General features: G+C 51.0%; 1 protein-coding gene across 1 annotated transcript in view; it reads right to left on the bottom strand.

Annotated features, from left to right (window-relative positions):
• LOC126580865 (Krueppel-like factor 12) overlaps window positions 1-1,571 on the bottom strand; it is a 5,362-nt gene extending 3,791 nt beyond the window's left edge. Inside the window, exon 1 of the mRNA XM_050244162.1 lies at window positions 987-1,571. Coding sequence (XP_050100119.1) covers window positions 987-1,073 — 87 coding nt within the window. The 5' untranslated portion in view covers window positions 1,074-1,571. The remainder of the gene's footprint in view (window positions 1-986) is intronic.
• Window positions 1,572-21,517: the final 19,946 nt, after the last annotated feature.

Raw genomic sequence — 21,517 nt, 5'->3', positions numbered from 1 at the left:
CGGTGGTGGTAAAAGCCGTTGACTTGTGCGCGCGCGTCGCCCATATTCGCTCCCACTCTCCCTCTGTCTCTCTCTCGCTCACTCGCACACGATTCTAACGATGATTCTGGCGCCGCACCACTCTTTTCGTGGAATTTTGCTGACGTGCACGTCATCTTTGTCGTCGCACACACCCTCCCACACGCACGCACACACATTGCGATTCGTGACTTTTTGTGGATTCCGCTAATTACAGATTACACACAGCGAGATCTGGAAAAAATCCCCTTGGGCGCGGGTAAGAAATCTTGAAGGAATACCGCCCCCCCCCCTTCCGGAGACTGGGCCAGCTGTGTGGTGAGGGGGTGGTAGTGGCAGTGGCTAATGGTTCTATTTTTATCCAGCCCCGTCAGGTCACGAACTTGCACTTACACACGACCGACCGACCGGACCGGACGATGACGAGTGCATCCACAGAACAAACACCTGATCTGAGCTGATTCTGCCAGCCAACCAACCAGCCAGCCAGTAGCAGATGTCCACCACCATCACCAAAAAAAAAGGGGGGGGGGCGATGACAACGACCATTTCATCCGAATTATCATGACGAGAACGCGTGATAGCGACACGCGAAAGAGAGCGAGCCAAGTCCAAGTGGGAAAAAAATGCTTAAAAATAGCGCATCTCGGGACCACAACGGGGCAAGTTGGCCATGATTTCTGGGTGTGCCCCCTGCTAGACCTACTCGGATCCCCCACGGGGGGAGGGTGTGTGCGAGTCCTTCACTCCCTAGCAACCATCCCGATGATTTGCCACTAATTTCCAGACAAACACACATAAACACACGGCTACACCCCACACTTCCTGTGATCGATCTTGCGAGACATCCTGTTGCACACACAGAGACACGCACGCATGCACGCACGCACGCCATCAACGGACGAATTTCACCACTTGGTGCCACCGCACACTTGATCATTCTCGAAGGACCACGATGGGATGCTTACCTTTAACTCTTCTTCCGCCCGGTGGCTGGTGTCCTGCAGTGGAGGCGTTGCTGGTGGCGACAGTAGTACGGCTGCTGTGTTTTCCATGATTTTCACTGTTTTTCGCTGTTTCACGAGTTCTTTTCACCTCGATGTATCGCAGAGTGTCTGGCAGACTATGGAATTACTCTTTATTTTTACTAACTCAATTGATTAACACTCTTGCACAACCACTTTACTTAAACTCTTGTCACATGAATTCGAAGTTCCCAAACTTCCAATCTTCAACACTTTGTGCACGTGGTGCACTCTGCTCCTTTGTTGTCTGCCGCTCCGAACGGGGGGTGCGAGTATCCGTTTGGCACGAACTACTACACCCGCACCACACTACGGTTTATCCTTTGTTGTTACACTGGCCCTTCGTAGGTTTCGGACCCCTTGCTGTGTTCACTTGGATCACTTTTGGCTCACTTGGATTTCCGCCGTTCTTGAGACGTTTGACTTCTTTTACCACACACCGCTTGCTTTGACGACGACGACAGCGACGTCCGTTCGGTTCGAGAGCACAAGAGTGAAAACGTGGTTCAGTGTCGATGTCGATGCTTAAAGGGGCCGCGCGTTTCTGAAACGCGTGGTTCGGAATGGCGGCAGCGGCACGTTCCGTGTCGTCGGGTTCGGGTCCGGTCGTGCCACGTTCGTGTTCGAACTGGTTTTTGTCGTCATCCGTTTGTTGCGTTGTTGTTGCTGCTGCTCTGTTGTCATCCCACACCCACCCGGCTCCCGGACAGCATGATGATATGGCGAACGAAGCGCGGCCGCGCACGCGTTTCCCGGGTTCCGGGGGTTTTTGCGCTCCGGGGTTTGTTGTATGCACGTGTGTGCCTGTGCCTGATGGAGGTTGCTGAATCGCGTGAGCTCATCTCCGACCCACACGATTCCGTGCGATTCCGTGCGATTCCTCCGTGCCATTCAATGACCCGTCCCGATCGGTCACCTCATAACCCCACACTCATTGCACAGGAACCACAACACACCACGGCTGTGTGCCTATTTGTGGAGCTGGTGGCATGGCCACCACGGTGGGGTAATTATTTTTAGGGAAACAAACCACCGAACCATCAGGGCAGAATCTAGGCGATGAGTAATCGCAATCGAAACCGGCCTGCACGGGGATTTCCCTATGCAACCGCAGCATGGACTTAGTCCTCAGGACCTGTTTGATAAAAATAAATTTATGGTCTAAAGACACCAGAGATATGTGGCGTGTCATTTCATTCCAATACGTCATGTGAACACAGTCACTGGCCACTTCTTTGGAGCAACCAGGATACGGTGGACTTGCGGATGACTTTTTGCTTCGGCATCTCTAGGTTCTGGGACCAGAACGGTATCAGCTACATTCATAATTCGAGACTTCCAGGGGCTCCGAATGAATGAGCCCATTACAGTGACGTCAAACATCGCTGACTCCTACACACCATCATCATCCTCATCGTGGGGTAAAGTGCGTTGGGGTAATCAGAAAAAAAGATGTCAGTAAACATGGAACGACGACGCATTCCTATCGCTGGTAATACCGAGGGGGGTGGTGGTTGGTACACACCCCACGAGCGCCACCAGCATGAAATGAGGTATTCCGCGCGCACTACCGGCTGCGACGACCGCTGTTTTCTATTGGGCACGGTCGTGTCGGTGTGGATGTGGATGTGTATGTGAAGGTGAACCTTGAACGATGCGATCACGCACTCGGTTGACCGGCATCACTCGCTGTTCACGTGAACCATTTCCATCTCGTTCGTTCGTTTGTTTCTTTCGTCCTGGTTCTCTCTCTCTCGCGCGCGCATGTTGCTCCACTCGTTGGGGGCACGGCACGATGAGCGAACGAGTCACCGGCCCCCACTCGGCACCCCTTTTCATCATCAACGAAGCGCGCGCGTGTACGTCACAGCTTTGAGCGCGCGCGCTCGGTCGCTTCACGTGAACAGCGGCTGACCGACCGAGCCGAGCGTCGAGGCGAAACCGAAAGCGCCGGCAAGGCAAGGCAGCTCTCAAGGCCTCCTTTGCTGCTGCGGTGCTGCCATCGTGACGTCATAGCCCCCCGTCGAAGTAGGCGAGATTGCGATGCAGCCGCCGTCGTTATGAATGAAGTTTGCGCGCGCGCTCGCGTCCGCTCGATGTGCGCGCGTGTCTGTCGGCTCGCAGACCAAAGAGGGAGGGGGAAAAACACACAACTCGTTGGCCAACAACAGATGGGGTGGATTTTACGGCACACAAAAGTTCCGCCGACGATCGAGACGCACACACTCGAGAGAGGGAGGGTGTGTTTCGAGCGTGGCGAGCGTGTTGAAACAGGTTCGCGGCGTGCTGGCCTATCGCGGTTCGCGGTTCGCGGTTGTGAACCGGAGCAGCGCTCCATCAGTAGGAGAACGGATTGTGAAATTCGTCTTCTACCGCCGTACGGATGAGTAATGCACGAATTCTTATTCTTTATCAGCCCCGACAGACCGGCGAGCGAACGAACGAGCCGGGCGGTCACAAGGACACCCAAGAGTGGCGCGAAAACTGATGCAATCGCTTTGGAAGGTGTGCAAGCCCGTGGGCCACGAAATTCAAAAGGGAATTTCGCCTGCTGTGAGAGAATGCACGCGAGACTGGATGATTTTGCAGTTTTCTATTTTAAGGAAACCAGTAGGCTTGGTCGTTTATGAGGTTTTTGTTTGCAATTACGTCGCTACAGAATAATATGGCGAGTTTATACTTTCCAGATGGTTCTACAGAATGAAAAGTAGTCTTCTCGAAGGTTGAAGATGTTTTCTCGTTCCCTTTTGTGTGCGTCACACCAACACATCGCCCGTGGGGGTGTTCTTATCCGCGTGTCTCAACTCAACGCTGACTCCAAGTATCGATCGGAAAACGCGCCGCGCGAATCACGTTCATTCATGAAAAATGCTTCGCGTGGTTGGCATGCGCACACAGTCGGTCACAGGTCGCCATAACTTCGCCTACAACCCCCCACGAAAAACCACCCATTGAGCCCACGACGACGACGAGAATCGTTCGTCACAAGGGAAATGAAGGTGGAAAACTCCCTCTGGTTCGTTCGATGGTTGCTGCGAAGCGAAAGGTCAACAAGGCTCTAGAGGAAAGGGGGGCGCGATGAAAATATCGGAAAAGCGCGAAGCCCACGCGTCGCGCCCAGATCCGACCAACGACGACGACGACAACGACGATTGACGCAAATCGTACCACCCACCACCGCCTGCCTGGCCGTGGAGGCTCCCGGAAGATAACAGCAACAGCTACCATACCGAGAAAAACGAACCATTTTCCACCTCCATTTTCTACTCACCGGGTTTTACGTCAGAAGGGAGCTCGCGAAGAAATCTTTGCGTGCACGAACGACGACGAAATGGGCCGCTAGCTTCCCTTTTCCGTGGAAGTTCCTACGGCTGGGAAAGGAAAACGACTGGGTAGCATTTTCCTTTCCTCTTTTTTTTTCGGACGGAAAAGCCAGCGTGCGTGCGGAGAACGTGGGTGTGCATGTGTACGCGCCCACGCGCGACACGTGGACTACGCGCAGCAGTACTCTCCCTCCCACGGTTGACCTATGGATTCTTGATTGCTTTCCACTGCTGCTGCTACTGGTGCCAACGCCAAACATCGACCTTTCGCTCGCTAGATTATGAATGAGCTTCGCGTGTACTTCACAGCGACGGTGCGGTGCGGTGAACCCGGACGTGTGGGAAGCTTTACGATTATTACTGGATGTCACCTGGCGCCGTGGGAAGCACCCCCGACAGGGGGGGATAGCCGGCTATCTGATAATAGTTCACCGCGAGCCCGTGGGACGCGGATCAAGTCCTAGTCTAGGACTCGCGGTTCTTTGTTGTGTGCGCTGGGTATAGGCATCCTTACAGCCGTTCCAGAAATAACTCCTAGATGATCAGGTTAATGGTGTGTTGATGAGAAACTGAGTCTAAAAATAGCTTCCAGCTTAACAGGGCATCCAGGCCAGGGTGTTACAGCGAAAGCAAATCAATATCTGTTGATGGATAAGTAGTAGGCACAGAAGTCAAAGCAGCCAAAAAGGCAAAGAAACGCTTTGACTGCGAACAGGACAGAGTGTCCTGGAATAGAAGAACGAAAAAAAGGCCTACTACATTCGCATCGGAAGCATCACAAAATGGCGTTCAAAGCGTGGCGTTGCGGACAATAATTTCCTCGACCATCGACCAAACGTGAGCCATTAATGTTGGTAATGCCTTTTTTCCAGCGAAAAAAATACGTGACTCACCAAGAAGGACCGCACACGAAAAGGAGATCTCTACTTTCATCCTCACCGAACGCCATTGCCGCGCGATTCTCATAAGGGCTCTTATGGCGTACACACGGCCCTATTGCCTTGTGAATGAACCACCACATTTTCCTTTCACCGTCAGTGGCGCAGCATTGACGTCAATCGGGAAAAGTTGCCCCCGGTGAGAGGACGGAAACTCGGAAAGTGGACGCAAAATGAGCTTCACGTGCCAGTCCGCTGGCGTCGCTACACACCAACACCCTCTTCACTTCGCTGGAACCGGGCACCGGGTACCGGGCGTAGAGTGAAAAACCCAAACACACCGTGAATCGATACGGTTCCAAGGATCCCGCGGTAGCCGGTGCTGTGCTGTGAAAGCTTCCAAACATCATCCTCTCTCCTGGTTCGCTTCCATTCATCAAAAACGCGGACGCGCGCATGCCCTGTTGACCGGGCCGGCCCTGGAATGACGTCACTACGGTGGTCGGTCGGTTCTACGCACAAAACAACACGCGCCACCAAAACACCGGGGGTCCCCCCCCCCTGGCGGTGCAAAAATGTGTCCTTGAGCGCCATTTCCATTGCCGGTTCCATTCGTATCCTGTGCGCTACCGGCGCTTCGGCCGGAGCCGGTTTTTCCAAGCAGCGGTTCGAAATCCGAATGGAAAACCGGCCGGGACCATGACATTCGGGGCCGGCCACTGACCATGCGCAGGACCTTGATCTTTGCCTTGGTTCGCCAGACCGGCCGGTACCGCTGGATATCCTTGGCAGTGGCACTCACCGTGTGTTTGCTGGCCCTGAAATTGCGTGGGCAGTTGCGGCCGGTCCAGTACACCCTCGGCATGACGTCAGTCGGTGTAACGGACGTCCTTTCGGTGTCCTTTCGAACCGAACACACCGGCGACGGTGGCCCACGTATCCGCCCAAACACTGTTGCCTGAAGTTTTACTGGGATGAAACTTTTTGGTGGTCGCTACTTTCCTATTGTCTTATTAGCTACGCCACCTAATTGGGCGACAGTTTTCCACCGTGGGGGAAAAAAGGTCCAGGACACCCGTGTTCGTGGTTCGGTGGCGTCTGTCACGTGACCGGAACATCGATCCCCGGCGTTGGCGTTTGCGTCTATTTTAAAAACGTTTCCTTAGCTGCCGTAGTCAAATCAATCGCAACAAAAAAAAAAAACTCCGAATCCTTGCGATGGTGGATGCAAAACCATCGGACGGCGATTGACGGTATTCTGCGGTGGACGTTATGTAACACTCCAGATGCCAAAAGGGTAACCCTGAATGACGCGGTTCCGTGTTTTTTTCTGGCGTGCGGTACTGATTGTATCTGGTCGGTTGCTGCTCCCGAAAGGATCCGCCTTGTGATTGCCAGTGACTAAATGGGGATTTTCCCGGAAGGAACGATTTAACCACCGATGTTGGACCGAAATGGAATCCCTGGAATGATGTTTCCCTCTTTTGTTCCGTACTTTTGAGTGGACGTGGATTTTCGCGCTGCTACAGCCAATCGATAATTGTTCGCATCGTTAGCAGCGCAGGATGGTATGAGAACCGCGAATGAATCATAGAACGTGGAGTCATTTTTGGAGTGGAATGTGATATTAATAGCTGTCTAACACCTGGAATGCTAAAATACAGAATTGATCTATGTACCTTGTTGAAGACAGATTAATATGACAAAAAAGAAGACACAGAATGTTCTCGATGAGAATCGAGTATGTAGACATTCTGTAAACAACAAGAAAAGCACACAAACAGACTGTTTGTGGTCGCCATCCAGACTAAACAAAACGTTAAATTACTCCTTACGTCGCAAGCAAAAAAAAAACTAAAGAGTATCGTCGCCTCAAATAAAACGACCAACGCAGATATAACCAGATGCGTTGTTGATATCACTTGCTCTTCCTCAACCGTACACTCGCACCACGAAAACATCATGAAGCAGAAGCGGTTCTCTAGACCGATCGGATGATCTTCTTTCATGCTCCAAGCTTGCCTCGCTCGGTTGCTATGCGCCCGATCTACCCTTTCCACGGAACGAATGATGACGTATCGCGTGTCGCGAATGGCGCCTTCTGGTCGTGGTGGTGGTCTGCCTGTTTTTTGGGTATGTTTTCGTATCTCGCGATCCACGAGCGGCAGATCGGCCAGCTGGATGAAGCATGATCCACTAGGAACAACTGGCAGCGCCGTTACTAAGGGGGAAACCTTATTTTCGACTCCACGGCACGAGTGATAATTTATCCGGCAAGCTGTTGGTGCCGACTGTTGCGCTCCTCCCGTGCGGGATGCCATCATCAAGTGGCAGTAGCGACGGTCTTTTTGGCCTTAAGTGATGACAGTGACACCGTATTTGTTTGTTTGTGGCTCGCGGTGGGATCGTTTCTACTGCGAGACTGGTTTAATCCGGTCCGTCGGTTACGGAACGAGAGGTAAACAACAATTCGCAGAATTTGACGATCAGCATTGAGCAAAGGGGTGGCGAGGGTGGTCTCGGAAGACATGGTTCATCATCCGAAACGAAAACAGCAACGATGACGCACCTACTGGCGGCGGAATGGAGATCTTTAGATGGTAGCTGGACAAGAACCGGTTTCTGATGCTCGAACTCACTGGAAGGAATTTGTAAGCCCCCATCTCGGTGAAAGGCCACGAATGAGAGAGAGAGAGAGAGCTGGCGATGATGTGACGTAGTCGTCATGACGCCATAAACGTTGTGGCGAGCCTGGGACAATCCGATGAATCATCGCCATCCTCCTCTGAAACCGGAATCGTGCCACGCCGTGCACCGTGGGTGAGCCGGGGGCGTTGTCGTGTCAAAGACAGCGGCCACAGCGGTGTTTATGTGTTCGCGGTGCTAGACCACGAAGAAGATGACGCAGAGACCGTCCCATGATTGCCACAGTATCGATTTCGGCGCGCGATTGTCTCTTACATCGCGTCACCGCTCATCGACATCGTAACGAGAGTATTCCCCCGGCCGGGTGTGCGGTGCAGGGCCCAGGACGTTTTATATTTGGTTTTCGGTGAGCAACACATCCTGCAAGTCACACGCCGTGGTACACGATCGAGTGGGATGGGCAGCACGACAGTGGCACACGATGGACCACGGCCCATTCATCTGTCGATCACGGCCAGACAGTGTGGTGATTATGCATGCGAGCCCTTGCAGTTTGGCGCAGCCTGGCGGTGGATGTAAATAGCCGTGTGGACCGAAATTAGATGCCGCTCGCGTTTTAAGAACAAACCAGCCATCGTGTTCGCTAGCCGGGGGGGGGGAACTGAATCGCACACCGCAAAACACGTGCGATCGCGTGAGTTGCGTTCAGTGACGTCACAGTCGCCCAGGTGATCGAGATGCGATCGGATGGGGATTTTTTCTATCCCCGAGCGGGTCGCGATCCGCGATTAACATACGACCCAGACCGCGGCATGGCATCTGGTCGCTGGGCGGATGTTAAATTAGTTTTTCCGGAAAAGGTACTACCGTAAACTGGATGCCTTATCTGAAAAGGATGTTGACAACGGTGAATTCCTTGCTGGTGGGGACTTTTTCTGAGGAGATGTTTATCATGATGAAACACAGATACGCGATAGAACGCACTAAGCACTCGTTGTTGTTATGTTGACCTTCGGTGGTTGCGCTGCCAATGTTGCTCATGAATTCGGTCAAGCGGCGAGCTGGCGATCTGTGTTGTACCAATTCCGGCTTGAACCGGCCCCTCGCGCAGATACGCTGTCGCCGTAGAAACTGGTTCGCCTGTTGAGCGAAGGGGTGTGAAGGTGAGATGAGTAAACAAAATAACCATCGTCTTGATGACCTCGTCGGTGTGCCAAACATAGGAAGCGACAAACACTCTGCCGGTCGGTCGGTCATGTGTGGTGCTTTGTTTTGGGAGTGTCAAGGGCAGCTGTATTCCGTTTCTATTTTTGACTGCCATGAGGTTGGTGTGGCCGATTAAGGAGAAGCACAAGTGGATTAAATAATAACTGGAGAAATCTTTCTGCCGGGTAACAGGGTGGTATGTGACACAGTTTGGACCAGGAAATCAGTAGAATTTATCAGCCTCGGCAAAACGCTCGGCAAACGGCACATAAAACCGTTTGAAAATCGCAACCGTCGTTCGTATTTAAATTTGAAAAACGAGTTGGGAAATATTTCAATCTGTAAGAGGCTACAGGCGGCTAGAGGCGGCTACAGGCGGCTACCATCGGCTACAGGCGGCTAAAGGCGGCTAGAGGCGGCTGTAGCCATCTCGTTCTGGCCGAGAGAGTGAGCGAGAGATACATTTAGCCCCGCCCTCGCGTTTTTTTTTGATAATAGATCTGATAAGAACATTTTGTAACTGAAAAGGACTAAATATCCGATGATGATTTTAATTTTTGACTAATTTCTGCCTAAAGGCTTATTTTAGAAATCAATGCAAATCGAAATCGCCAAATTTACAAAATTGCAAATCACGAATTTTCCACGGTTTCATATTTTCCAGTCGGGAAAAACACAAAAAAGTGAGTCGAAAGGCACGGGGGGAGGTAGGATTTGCAATCATTTGCTTGAGGCAGGGAGGACCCAGAATTACTAAAACCCTAAAATTCCCTAAAACCTAAAATTTGCTTCAAGCTGCTAATTAGACAACGTTTTAGTAAAGATCTTTGCGGATAAATCTTCCCTGCGAGTCGAGTTGATGAAGATAATAATGTTAATATGGAATGTCTCATACTAGCAACAGCTAGAAATTGAAACACAATTCTTGAAACATGATAAGAAGACCACGAATAAACTGTGGAATTCTTATGAATAACACGCGCGTCACGGGATCACGCAAAATCTACCGGGCCGATCTTTACCAAACTTGGCACAAATATAGCCTATCACCACAGATGATATCATCGGGGGTCCTTTTCCGAGGATTCCTCTCCCTTCTCCCCCACCCAAATACCAATGTGTTAGAAAAATGCATAACTCTAAAAGCACTATTTCAAATAAAAAAAAAATGGAACGATCTTGAGAATGTTTCAACTCGAGATTGAGCTGTATTTGAATGTACTAGCTAAACGACCAGCGGCCCAGATCGCCTGGTACATCAACAGTTAGCTCGTCGATCCAACGCTCAATTCAAGGTATGTCCCATGTCCTCCCAATTGGTGCAATCCTCTAATATGTTGTCTTTTTGTATTTCCGTCCCCCCCGGGGGGCTTCCTTTAGTGCCTCGCCACCATCCACAACGTGTATTGGAAGAGCAACGTGGAGAGCGTGGAGGACCCCACCCCAAACCCCAGAAAGCGCCCATACTTGAGTCAGGCCTCTCGCCGACGGTTACAGCTACAGCAAAGCTTCGGTAAACCGACCCTCGTTGGTCGTGGTCGCATCGTGCCAGCATCGGCATCGACGGATAGGGGCTCGGTTTTTACCCGACCGGAGTTGCCGTGTCGTGGTTTCATTCAACGAAGGCGCCTCCATTCAACATCGGTCCGCAGCAGCATCAGCATCATCAACGGAACCAGTCGCCTTCTGATCAGATCAAGACGAGTAAAGTGTTTTCGTTGTTACGACACCGGAACAGGCATTAGAAACGTGCCGTTGGTGGCCAAGTGTTGCAGGATTCGTTTTCTCGTGATTCGATCCTTGCAAAGTGTCCTTGGTGGATCGGTCACTCTATTAATGGCGGTCATATAGTGGGCTAGCTGCACACGTGGCGTGATGATCGTGGTGATGGTTTTCTGCGAATTCTCCCGCGGAAATGGTGTGGCTCGAAGGAATCGAAGGAACCGGAATCAGAAGCATTCCCGCGCCAAAGAGACATCGGTTGGAGCAAATATGATTTTTTGATTGATGCCCCTCGTTTCGATTCCTTTCCTCGCGCTTCTCGCGGCAGCCGTTGAGTACGCATCGTAGCTCGTTGTGGGTTGGCTCAATCCGATCACCGGACGGTCGTTCGGTTCCGCTGGCGCCTCGTTGAAATCTCTCAGAAGATCAGCAGAAACTCCACCCCTGCCACGGTTGAAGTTGTGTCGTTTGGTCGTGATAGATCGTGAGAAGGTTCGAGGATCGAGCATCGATTTTTAGTCCTTACCACCACGTAGTGTTTGCTAGTGTTCGACGATGTCCACGATGCGTTCCATTTAATGTGTTAGTGTGCGTGCAATTATTAGTGTACAGTGGTCGCAAACCCGGATCCTTCCTTGTGCAAGTGAGCTTCGGACGCAACTCGATCAAAAGGTCCAAAAAATAATTACTGGAAATTCTAAACACAATCCACGATTTTGAAATTTCCTTCAAGTGGCAGAGCGTCCAGTAGTGGCTGGAGAGAGTGAATAGAGTGCCACGACCGATCGATCGCATAAATTGAAGCAATCCGTGCCTCGCAGTGTTCTCTCGCACATCATCCTAGTAACCATATCCTTCGTAGTTTCAAAAGTGGCTTCGCGAGAAGCAGAACAACTTCCGGTGTGCCCTGTCTGATATCCTTCTGATTGTGAGTTCTGACGTGTGTTCTTCAAGCTCTTAACCCTGATCGTGGCTAATTCTGTCCCTCGTGTGTATTAATCTGTGTGTTCTTTTGTGATTTTTATGCGATTTTCATGTGCTGTGTAGTTGGTCCGTAAATTTGCTGACAACCGTGAATGCATTGTGAATTTCATACTCATTTACAATAGCCCAGTGGCAGAGGCGCCGGAAGAGGAAAGTGGCGCCGTCACAGACACGGGCGGTGTTGTGCGCTAGCTTGCTCGTGCACCGGCAGACACTTGTACCGGATCCAGATCCTCGCCGTCCAACCACCACCGTCTCATCAATGATCATGTCACGCAGGAAGCAGTCAAATCCGAAGCCTCTTCTGCAAAAAAGTAAGTCCCCCACCCCGTTTTCTATGGGATTTTTTTTCTTTGGTTTCTCTGTTTTTTTTTTGTTGGAAATATGGCGACCGTCGGCCAAAAACCACAATCACGTGCCTCAATGAATGGGGCTTGCTAATTGATTTGTTAAATTGCTCGAAACACATCGTATAAAACATGGGGTAGGGTGGTTCAGAGGAGTACAACACATTCACGGGCTCGCACGCAAAAAAAAAACCATTTTCCAAAATTGTTGCCCAACACGGGCGAACGCGTGGCCAATCCAGCGACCGAGTCAGACGATGATTACGACGGAGCAAAGAAACTGATAATGGCGATCTGGAACCGAAGCAATCTTACCAAAGGTCCCTAGCGCGATGGCGATGGTTCCTAGGCATCGATAGGAAGACAAAGCCAAAGGCCAAGCATTGAGGGGCGTTGAGACCTGGGGCTGGCTGACCTGCAGACGATTGCAGACGACCCCAGGCCCCGGCACTATCTCCTGGGCCTCTCGGCTACGACGTGCCGGCAGATACGGCAGAACGATCGAGAAGACACTCCGGGTATTAATCTGTACCGGGAGCAGATAACCAACGGAGGGAGCGGGCGCGCGCACACTGGGTTTTCGGAAGTCCCACTCTCTCTCTCTCTCTCTCTCTCTCTGGTGATCACTGGCCACACTTGTTGTGATTACCGATCATACAAGTCGCGGTCGCGGTCGCGGTTTGCACTGACGCTGATCGGAATCAAACAACCATCGACGAGATGACGACGAGATCCGGTCCAGGACGTGGCCCAAAAACGCCGAGCACGTAATTAGCCCCTCGATGACGTCGCGGAAGAGGGTTTTGCCCGTGTGTGTCACTCTTCTCGCGGTGCTATCAGTGAATCGGCTTCGCGCAGAGATTAGGATTCTGAGTGGCGGACGAATCCGTACGCGAAATCGTGGAACGGGAGTGAAATTACTATTTGTTCCAATTTTTTCTGGAACACTCCAATCAAGAAGGGGGGAGCTTTTTTGTAGCCAAAACCGAGAATTTTAAGTGATTTGTCAAATTGGCTGATGGCCTTCCAGTGGTGCACGTTATTGTAGGTCGTGTTTTGGTAGCGATGTTGCTTTTTGCTTCTGCAAAAAACATTCGTCAGTGTTTCGGTTCTAGAAAGTTATTTATTCTGCCTTATCAATGCTGCTCAAGAGTACGATTGAGGATAATTTCTAATGCTTCAATGCTTCATGCCGATCAAAGATCGCTTTTAACGGTAAACGATCGACTTCTTTGTGCTTCAACAGATCCATTCATGTCGATTAATTAAAAAAAATACACCAACATGATTAAAATATCCTTTAACGCGCTAAAACACTCACGCGCTAACTCAGTAAGAGCATCTCAACCGTTGTCTCACTTACGTTTAAGAAGAAAAAAAGTCAATCATCAATCAAACACCCCCCCCGCCTCGTCTCGGCCAAAAGAGTCACCGAAAAAGTGGCGAGGAGAAGGCTCGCCTCTATACCTTTCCGAACATGCCAACATTCCAGGAGCTGGAGCCAGCGCCAGGAGCGAAGCCATAATTGTTTCGTTTCACCGCGACCACCACTCGATCGTTTACAAATTGAGATAAGCGCGGAGAAAGGCAAATCTATGCAAATCGGCCCAAGGAACCGGGAGGAGCGCCATAGCTTTTGCTCCAATTAAACGCTCCAGACTGACGTCGCGGTGTGTCGCGATGATTGATAGCTCCGACGTGGCCATGCCCGGTTTGCGGGCGCTTCCCGAGAGGGTGAGATCGATAAAAAACAAAGCCATGGTGACGGCCCCGGCCAAACCGCCAAGCCAAGCGGCAAGAAATTACGGAATTCGATGTTCGATCCGATTATGAGCGAAGGATGCCGTCGGTACCGTGAGTGGGTGGGTGGGTGGGTGGTTGGGTGGGCAGAGACACAGACAGACAGATCGGTTCGAGCGATGAGATCGATCGAAGCCATCGATCGCGCGGTGAACCATCGAGGACCAGCATAGTCTACGGCTAATGAAGTTGTCGTTGCAATTAGTAGCGGACCTCAGAGTTGGCTGGTTAGGCGAGGCGTTTTTTGGGGGGTCGAAGACCACACCACCACCACCGCCGTAGCTTCCATCTCGAGCTGGCAAACCGGCGAGCAGCTGGTCAAATATGCAAATCAAAGCGAGACGATGGCGGTTGGCGGCGCATTGGCTTCTCAGCTCGGCTCGGAACGAAACGATCCACAAACACGCTCTAATTAACGCAGTTCCTTTCGCGCTGGCCACTTCCCCTGCCCACGGTGCTCCCTGGCTCCAGCGTCACGCCCAGGGATCTGCGCCAACCTGGGGAGGGGTTCCCGGCTGCATGCTTTCTTTCCTTTCCTTTAATGTCTCCGCGACCGCAAGCGCGAACGAGTGCGTCCTGTGTGGAGGGTGTTAGTTATGGCGATTGCGCAGCAATTAATTGCCCCCCTTCCCTCCCCTTGGGTCCCTCTCTCTGGCCACCGCATACTGCGAATGTCCCGTTTCCTTCCTTCCTTCCTGGCTCCATGGCGCCATGGCTTGGGGCCATTCCACGGCCTTCCTTCGTCCACGGCACTAATATCAGGTGTAATTTATGAAAAGCAGTTCCCCCACCGACGCTAGGGGATGATGGGTGTTTTGTTATGCTTTATTTTGTTTGCTACTCGCTCTCTCTTTCTCTCGCTCTCTCTCTCTCTCTCTCTCTCTCTCTCTCTCTCTCTCTATCTGCTTTTGTGCGCGCATCATCGTCATCACTTTCGCTGCCGAAGGATACACTTCTTGCGCCTCCACCGTGTGGCCGGGGGGGTCGGTGGGTGGTTAATAAAAAGAAGAACAGAAAAAGCGAAAAATGAAATGAAATATTCTTTGGGTCGCATTCTACCGGACCAGGGGACGGTATGTGGAGCATTTTGATGGGCTGCCGCTATGGGGGCTAGTTGTGCCAGCAGCTGGAGGGTGGTCCCGGGTGGCCAAACGGGGAAATCCTCTCTGCGACAAAGTACGCGAACGCGGTGATAAGAGAGTAATAATATTCATTAGATTCTCGTGGCGAGGGCCTATATCAGCGACGAAACATTCCTTCGCTTACGGAGTGCTACCGAGAGCGTCGGTGTCTCATAGTACCTGGCCATAATGGTGCGCATGCGACGGAGATGGAGGTGGTGAAGCTATTTAAATTAAAATTCCGACACATTGCTGCGGCTGCGGATAGCGAACAACGCGCGTTCGCCTCACGTCTTGTCAATCTGTCCAGCGTGCATTTTGATTTCTAGATTCCGATTGGAGGTCAACAAAAAGCCATGCCTCATGCCAGGTGCTTGGGACCATTAATTGGACATTACTTGAAAACACAGGCAGATTAGGCTTTATGATGCTTCTTTTCTATTGTGCTATGCTGCTAGAAGGCCGATAGAGAGGAATGGAAAGCCAAAATTAAGTTTCGGATTTCAAATATTGACATTTTCGTTTATGTGATCATCACTCCAAAGAAGATGTGGAATGGAGCGAAATTGATTCGAAGTTATGGTTGGTACTTTACTATTTTTATATCCTTTATTAAATTCAAATTTGTTTTTAATTTAATCTAATTTGCAATTCACTTACCACAATCTATAAAGTCTTCTACAATGTAAGACCAATTTAGTACCGATAAAAATAAAATTGACAATTCTAATCGTTGTTTAAAGTGGTTTATCCAAAATCAACGTTTTCAAAATCAGCGTCCATCTTTTCTGCACATTATGGACCAGAACCTTTGTCTAGTTAAATATTAAAGCTAGATGATTCTTTTTTATCTGGTTATTTTACGAATTAACGAAATAGTCAAAACCAACTGACTTTTTTTTTATTTTTAAAACCTACCAAAAATAAAAATATTGGAAGGTCTATAGTTAAAATTATGCAGTTATCCTGAGAAACTGATCATATAACAAAAAAACGTCGATTTCTAAACCTCAGATTATCAGGCACGAAGCTATGGAGCACTCAACAAAAAGGGCATTTTGGCAGCCGCCGGAACTGGCAGAAATTTAATCGGTATTTTTACTTATTTATTACTTAAATTTTGACATGAGATTCTTTAACAGTGCTAATTCAATGTGGTGTTTCCAAAAAAAGTAATGGTGTCTTCACAAAAAATGAGTGTTTTCAAACTAAATTTTTGATTAAAAACGCTATAAGGAGTTTTAGTGCGTTGATGATTTACCTTTTTTACAAAATCCTATGATTTTCACAAAATAGTGTGTATTTTACAAAAGAGGAAGTAACTGTTTGAAGAAACTCCTTCTTATAGTGTACGCACGATCGCAATTACTATCATCGAGTGTAGCGTTTTCGATGCTCGATGCTATTGAATCCTTTAATTATTTCTCACCTGCATACGCACCGTTAACAGTACTGGGTATCGAAATTCAATATCCCTACCAGATAGAGTGATCAGCGCAGTTATTACGTGCTCCCTGACACCCGATCCGCATGAGCAAGCGGAGTCTCTAATATCAGGTTTCCCTAAAGCGAACTGCTCCGAAACGGGCCTCCCTATCGATCCCCGTGGATCAATCGGGATTGTTGGATTTTTAATAATTAATTTAAAAACCAACTCCTCATTCTTCTCATCTCTTCTTGCGCTCAAAAGCTGCTACCGTTTTGACCGGTCTGTCGTGGCCATTGGCGAAAGCAAAATGGCCTATTGAATGGTCGAGAAAACAAATCGAAAAACGACACCAAACGCGATGCTCTCGACTGACCGGCAGCCGCCGGTCCATTTTCGCCTTTTTCTTTGCGTTGCGCTCAACGGAGCGAGCGAACACTCCAAACCGGCTGTTAATGTATTCATTCCGATCGCTGGTCGGCCGTCCGAGGTGTTCCGCTTTGACGATCGATTTTCGCCGCCTCCTGGGAGTGTTGGTGGGGCGGTGTAAGGGGTGAGGTGTTGGGAGTGTTGATTTAATAACCGCGCACGGCACGGTGGAATGACGGTGGGATGGAAATCGGACCCTGGACAGCAGCAGCAGCAGCAGCAGCAGCCAGTGGACTGTGGCTGTCCTGTCATCGGTCGAATTAAAGCTGCGACTCTCGGCTACCGGACTCTCGGTTTACCACCTGGTCTACGGTCCCCAGTCCCCGGTTTGGCAGCCAATGAAGATCGATGAAGTGCCGTTCATTTCACCTCAACTCACTCCTTTCCTCGATCTCTTCTCTGTCCGTTGTGGCCGGCAGCGGACTGGGAATTAGTTCGTTATTAAACGGTTTTAGTCTGCATGTTGTCTCGTCGTTTCTGATCCGGACCATTCGGTGATCGTACATTTTGACGGGGTGCCAGTCAACCATCAACCAAGCGAGCCCATGCGCCATCCAGCGATGTTATCCAGTGCCAGCGAGTGGCTGATTTCACTCACCGGTAGCTGATGGTTTTCGGTGCAAATGATGGCCAGCGGCCAGTGCGGTAGCGCCACTTCAGGTAGCAGACAGAACGCCAGATGTGGATTAGTGTGACTCATTAGAGGCGATCCAACAGCGCGCGATCGCGCCGGAACGGGGATTGAATCGACGAATTAGTGGCACTCCGCTCCGCTCCGTTCCGCGCGCCCAATGTAATCCATTCCCCTTGCTCGTGATGATGGGCCGCCAGAAAATGGAAATGGCTTCTGGTTGGTGTTGGAGCTTCATCAGATGAGAGGTCTTAAAAATCGAAGGAGATTTTATTTGAGCAGCCTCTAGTATTCAGCATCCGCCAGCCAGCAGATCGATAATCAATGTACCAGAAGAAGGGGAGAGTCTGTGTTTAATTTAGTTTACGACCAGAGGACCGCAGAGACAGCCTTGCGGCGCCTGACTGACACCCCGGGCTACTGCTCAGCCCATCATCGTGTCAAGTGATCGTTAATCAGTCGGTGGAACGGTCGTCATTGAACAGCTCGTCGTCGTCGACTCGGCATCATTTGAGGCAAATCCTTGGGAAAAGATGTTTTTGATGAACATTCAAATGATTATAAACAAGGCAGGCGATCAACGACTGGACATCGAACTGGAACTGTGGCTCTGTAGCTCGATAGCAGCCATGATTCTGTTGCAATTTGTGGCTTTTTTGGCGTGCTTCTCGCCCTTGATGCTGCTGTACTTGCGTTGTATGCTGCGTAACGACGCGTAAGGGGTAGCAATGATGGACGGCAACGCTGAAGGGTTGCTGACGATGATAACGATGCTCTCTCAACACTGCGCTCCCGCTGTGAGGATGATACCAAGAATTGATCGATCTTTGCTCATTATCGCTCGCTTGCGGTCCGAACTGCGTTCGCTTGATCATCGATCTTCTCGCTTCTTGAGACTCACGGTGCTGCTGCTGCTCCGAGACACTCACAATCGATCGATTGGATCGCTTTTCTAACGAAGATATTCGTCCATTTTTCGTCGTCGTCCTCCGCGTCGTTCAATGGGCAGAGAGAGGGTGCATTCTGTTTCTCGCTCCTCATCGGACGGTGCGTTCACTCGCTCGCTCGCGATCACTCTCCCATCGTCGCCATCGACGTCGCTGGCTGTCGTCTCTTGATCGTTATCATAATTAGAAAACACCTCGACCGAAAATAAAACAAAAAGGAAAAAGGGATTCCAAGGGGCAGGGGGTGCCAGGGGATGAAGGTGGAACCGGTCGGCGTTCACCGAAATTCACCCGAAATCGCTCATCGGCTGCTTGGCTGGCTGGCTGGCTGGCTGGCTGGCGGAGATCAGTCGAGCGCGATTAGCGTCCACAGGGTCCCAGGGATCGATCGATCGACTGTGGTGGTGGTGAGAGAGGGTGGCCGGGCCGATCGGAAGCGCGCGCACCTTGCGCGCGCACGCCACCAAGTGACGAATGATGTCACTCCACGTTCGGTGGAGGCGAGGCGTTCGATCTGGCTTCGCCGGTGTCCTCCACGACCTGGCGCGGCTGCTGGCGGCCGCCCGGCATTGGGTCTCTCGCTCGCTATCTTTTCATCTACTTCAGCCCTCGGCCGTGTGGGGTGTTTGCCCGGTGCTCCATTCCATGCCTTCCATCACCTTGGTTCAGACACAGGCGGTAGGGAGACACGATTTTGGCGCGATTCAGCTTCGCGTTCGCTCCCCTCGATGTTCGATCGGTCGCACCGTGTTGTCGTTGTCGTCGTCGATGCTGCTGCTGCTGCTGCTGCTGCTGCTCCTGTCTAAAGTTGATTAAAATGAGCCGATAAAGAAAACTTATGTTAATTATTTATTGTGCACATTTCTGTCTGTCTCGCTGGCTGGCTATCTGTCTGTCTGTGTGCGAGCGCAGCAGAGACCGAGCAGAGAGTGCAGTTTCGCGTGGTAGGTCTCAAGCATCGCAAACTGGAGCACGATCTTCCGTCTGTCGATGCATCTTCGGTGGCGATGTAGGGGAGCTTAGAAACAGGCGCATTTGCCTGCGATCAACCGTAAAATGAGATCGAATGCAATACTGCTACTACTACTACTATTGCATTGCGTTTTAGTTTTCAATTAATTAATTGGCTTCAACGTTGGCCCTCGCCGTGGACGGGATCACGGTTCTTCACCACTGCCAGGTAGGTTTTCCTTTTTTGGGGGGAAGGTCGACGATGATTTCGATGATCGCCAGGAGGAAGATAGCAGCGAGCACAGACCGACCCGGGGCCAGACACTTACTGCGCGCGTATCGGCGGCCACCACCGAAAAGCTCGCCACCAAGCGAAACAAGATGATTCGCCGATAACGATCCGCTTCGTCGCCGTCGCTGTCCGGTGTGCAGACGCTTTGCGCTTTGTCCTGGTTGCTACTCGAGCTGCTTAGTGCCAGTGTCAGTGCCAGTGATTCCGTCAAACGATCGCAGATAAGCAGGCAGCTGCAGCACCACCGTCTTCGTGCTGGTCGTGGTCGTCGCCATCACGGCGAATCAACACATCAAGACCCGATCAGCGCTGGAAGGTGCTACAAATCGTGGTGGTCCGAACTTCCTCTCCCCATTGGGTCAGCACACGCGCATCGGACACACGGGAGGTGAATATGATGAGGTGCGCCGGCTCATCATCAGGACGATCTTAGAGTTTGAGACACGAAAGATCAGTTGCGCCCAGATGATGATGATGAAGATGATCGCTGGGACGCTACAGATAGGTAGGTTCAGCCGCCATTCGATGGACTAATCCATTTGTCCAAGTCAAGATCAAGATCTGGCGCGAGGATTCATGGCGTTTTCGAGTCGTTCCAAGGAAGAAGAAGCTTGCCTCAGACGGGCGTCTCCCAAGAATGCGTTCATGGCCCCGTGCCCACGACACGCGCAAGGTCACAACAGACCAACAAAAAAAAAACTGTTGCTGCCGCAAGTCTGAAAAGTGCTGACTTGGAGAAAGCTCGTCCAGCTCGTTTCGGTAGCCCTAAACTGGCTGCCGCCGCCTTCATGTTGTGTCTTTGTTATGGTTTGCTTCAGGCACACACCGACGTGGACGTGTAGCAGCCATCCGTGGAGTCAATGTTTTGTTTGCGCCGGCGTTCCGCCAAACGCCCAACTCGTAAGCAGTCAGCCGGTGAAGTCAGCAGCCCTCGAGGTTGTCCAGTCGGTCCGAGTATTATATGACGAAAATGGCGATTGCCCAGGCGCTTTGTCGACTACAACAGATTACAGAATGTCTGGTCTGGACGACACAAGATTGAATTTGCGATCATCTGCATCAGAGCGGAAGGACGAAAAATTCGCGCACCGATTAAAGGGGGGGGGAAGGAATGTTTTGAAAATTTCGCCAAGCATGGCAACATCTCTGTGAACAATTCCGACGACAATCGATCGTAGCCGCACCGAGCGTGGCGAGTGGTGATGATAAACGTTTTAAAAATGGGAGGTTATGTAGACGATGATAAGAACACTCTGCTGGCTGGTGCTGTCGGTCTCACAGATCGTGTCGGCCAACTGGGAGAAGGCGCATCCTGGGCGGTTGTGCAGCTGCTGCTGATGTGCTGTGTTGTGTTCAAGGGAAGCACCGCTTCCGGTTCTATTTTCTCTGTCGCTATCATGGCCATCAGCTCGCGCGCGCATAGCGGATTCAGCACTTCAGCATTAGCAGGATATGGGACAGATCGACTTGTGTGGGTGACGCCCTAAAATCCGCCATGATTCACTGGCCCTTTTTTAAGTAATAATCGCGAGTCGCGACTCTAGCGGACTCTACGAGCGTTGTTCTCTGCTTTGTTGTTCTGACCGGACCAGACCAGACCAGAACCGCGGGGCCAGCCAGCCCGCGATAACGAATCCAAGAGCCACGCGCGATAAAGCTCGCTACCCTCGGAACGCGTGTTTTGCGCTGGCGGAGCAGAGATTGTGTATCAGCATCGGTCCGAGTCCGAGTTCTTTCGTGCGCCACCACCAAACAACAATACACTCCGTGT

This window comes from Anopheles aquasalis, chromosome 2, assembly GCF_943734665.1.
Source record: "Anopheles aquasalis chromosome 2, idAnoAquaMG_Q_19, whole genome shotgun sequence".
NCBI classification, from domain to species: Eukaryota; Metazoa; Arthropoda; class Insecta; order Diptera; family Culicidae; genus Anopheles; species Anopheles aquasalis.
This window is presented reverse-complemented; position numbering and strand designations above follow the sequence as displayed.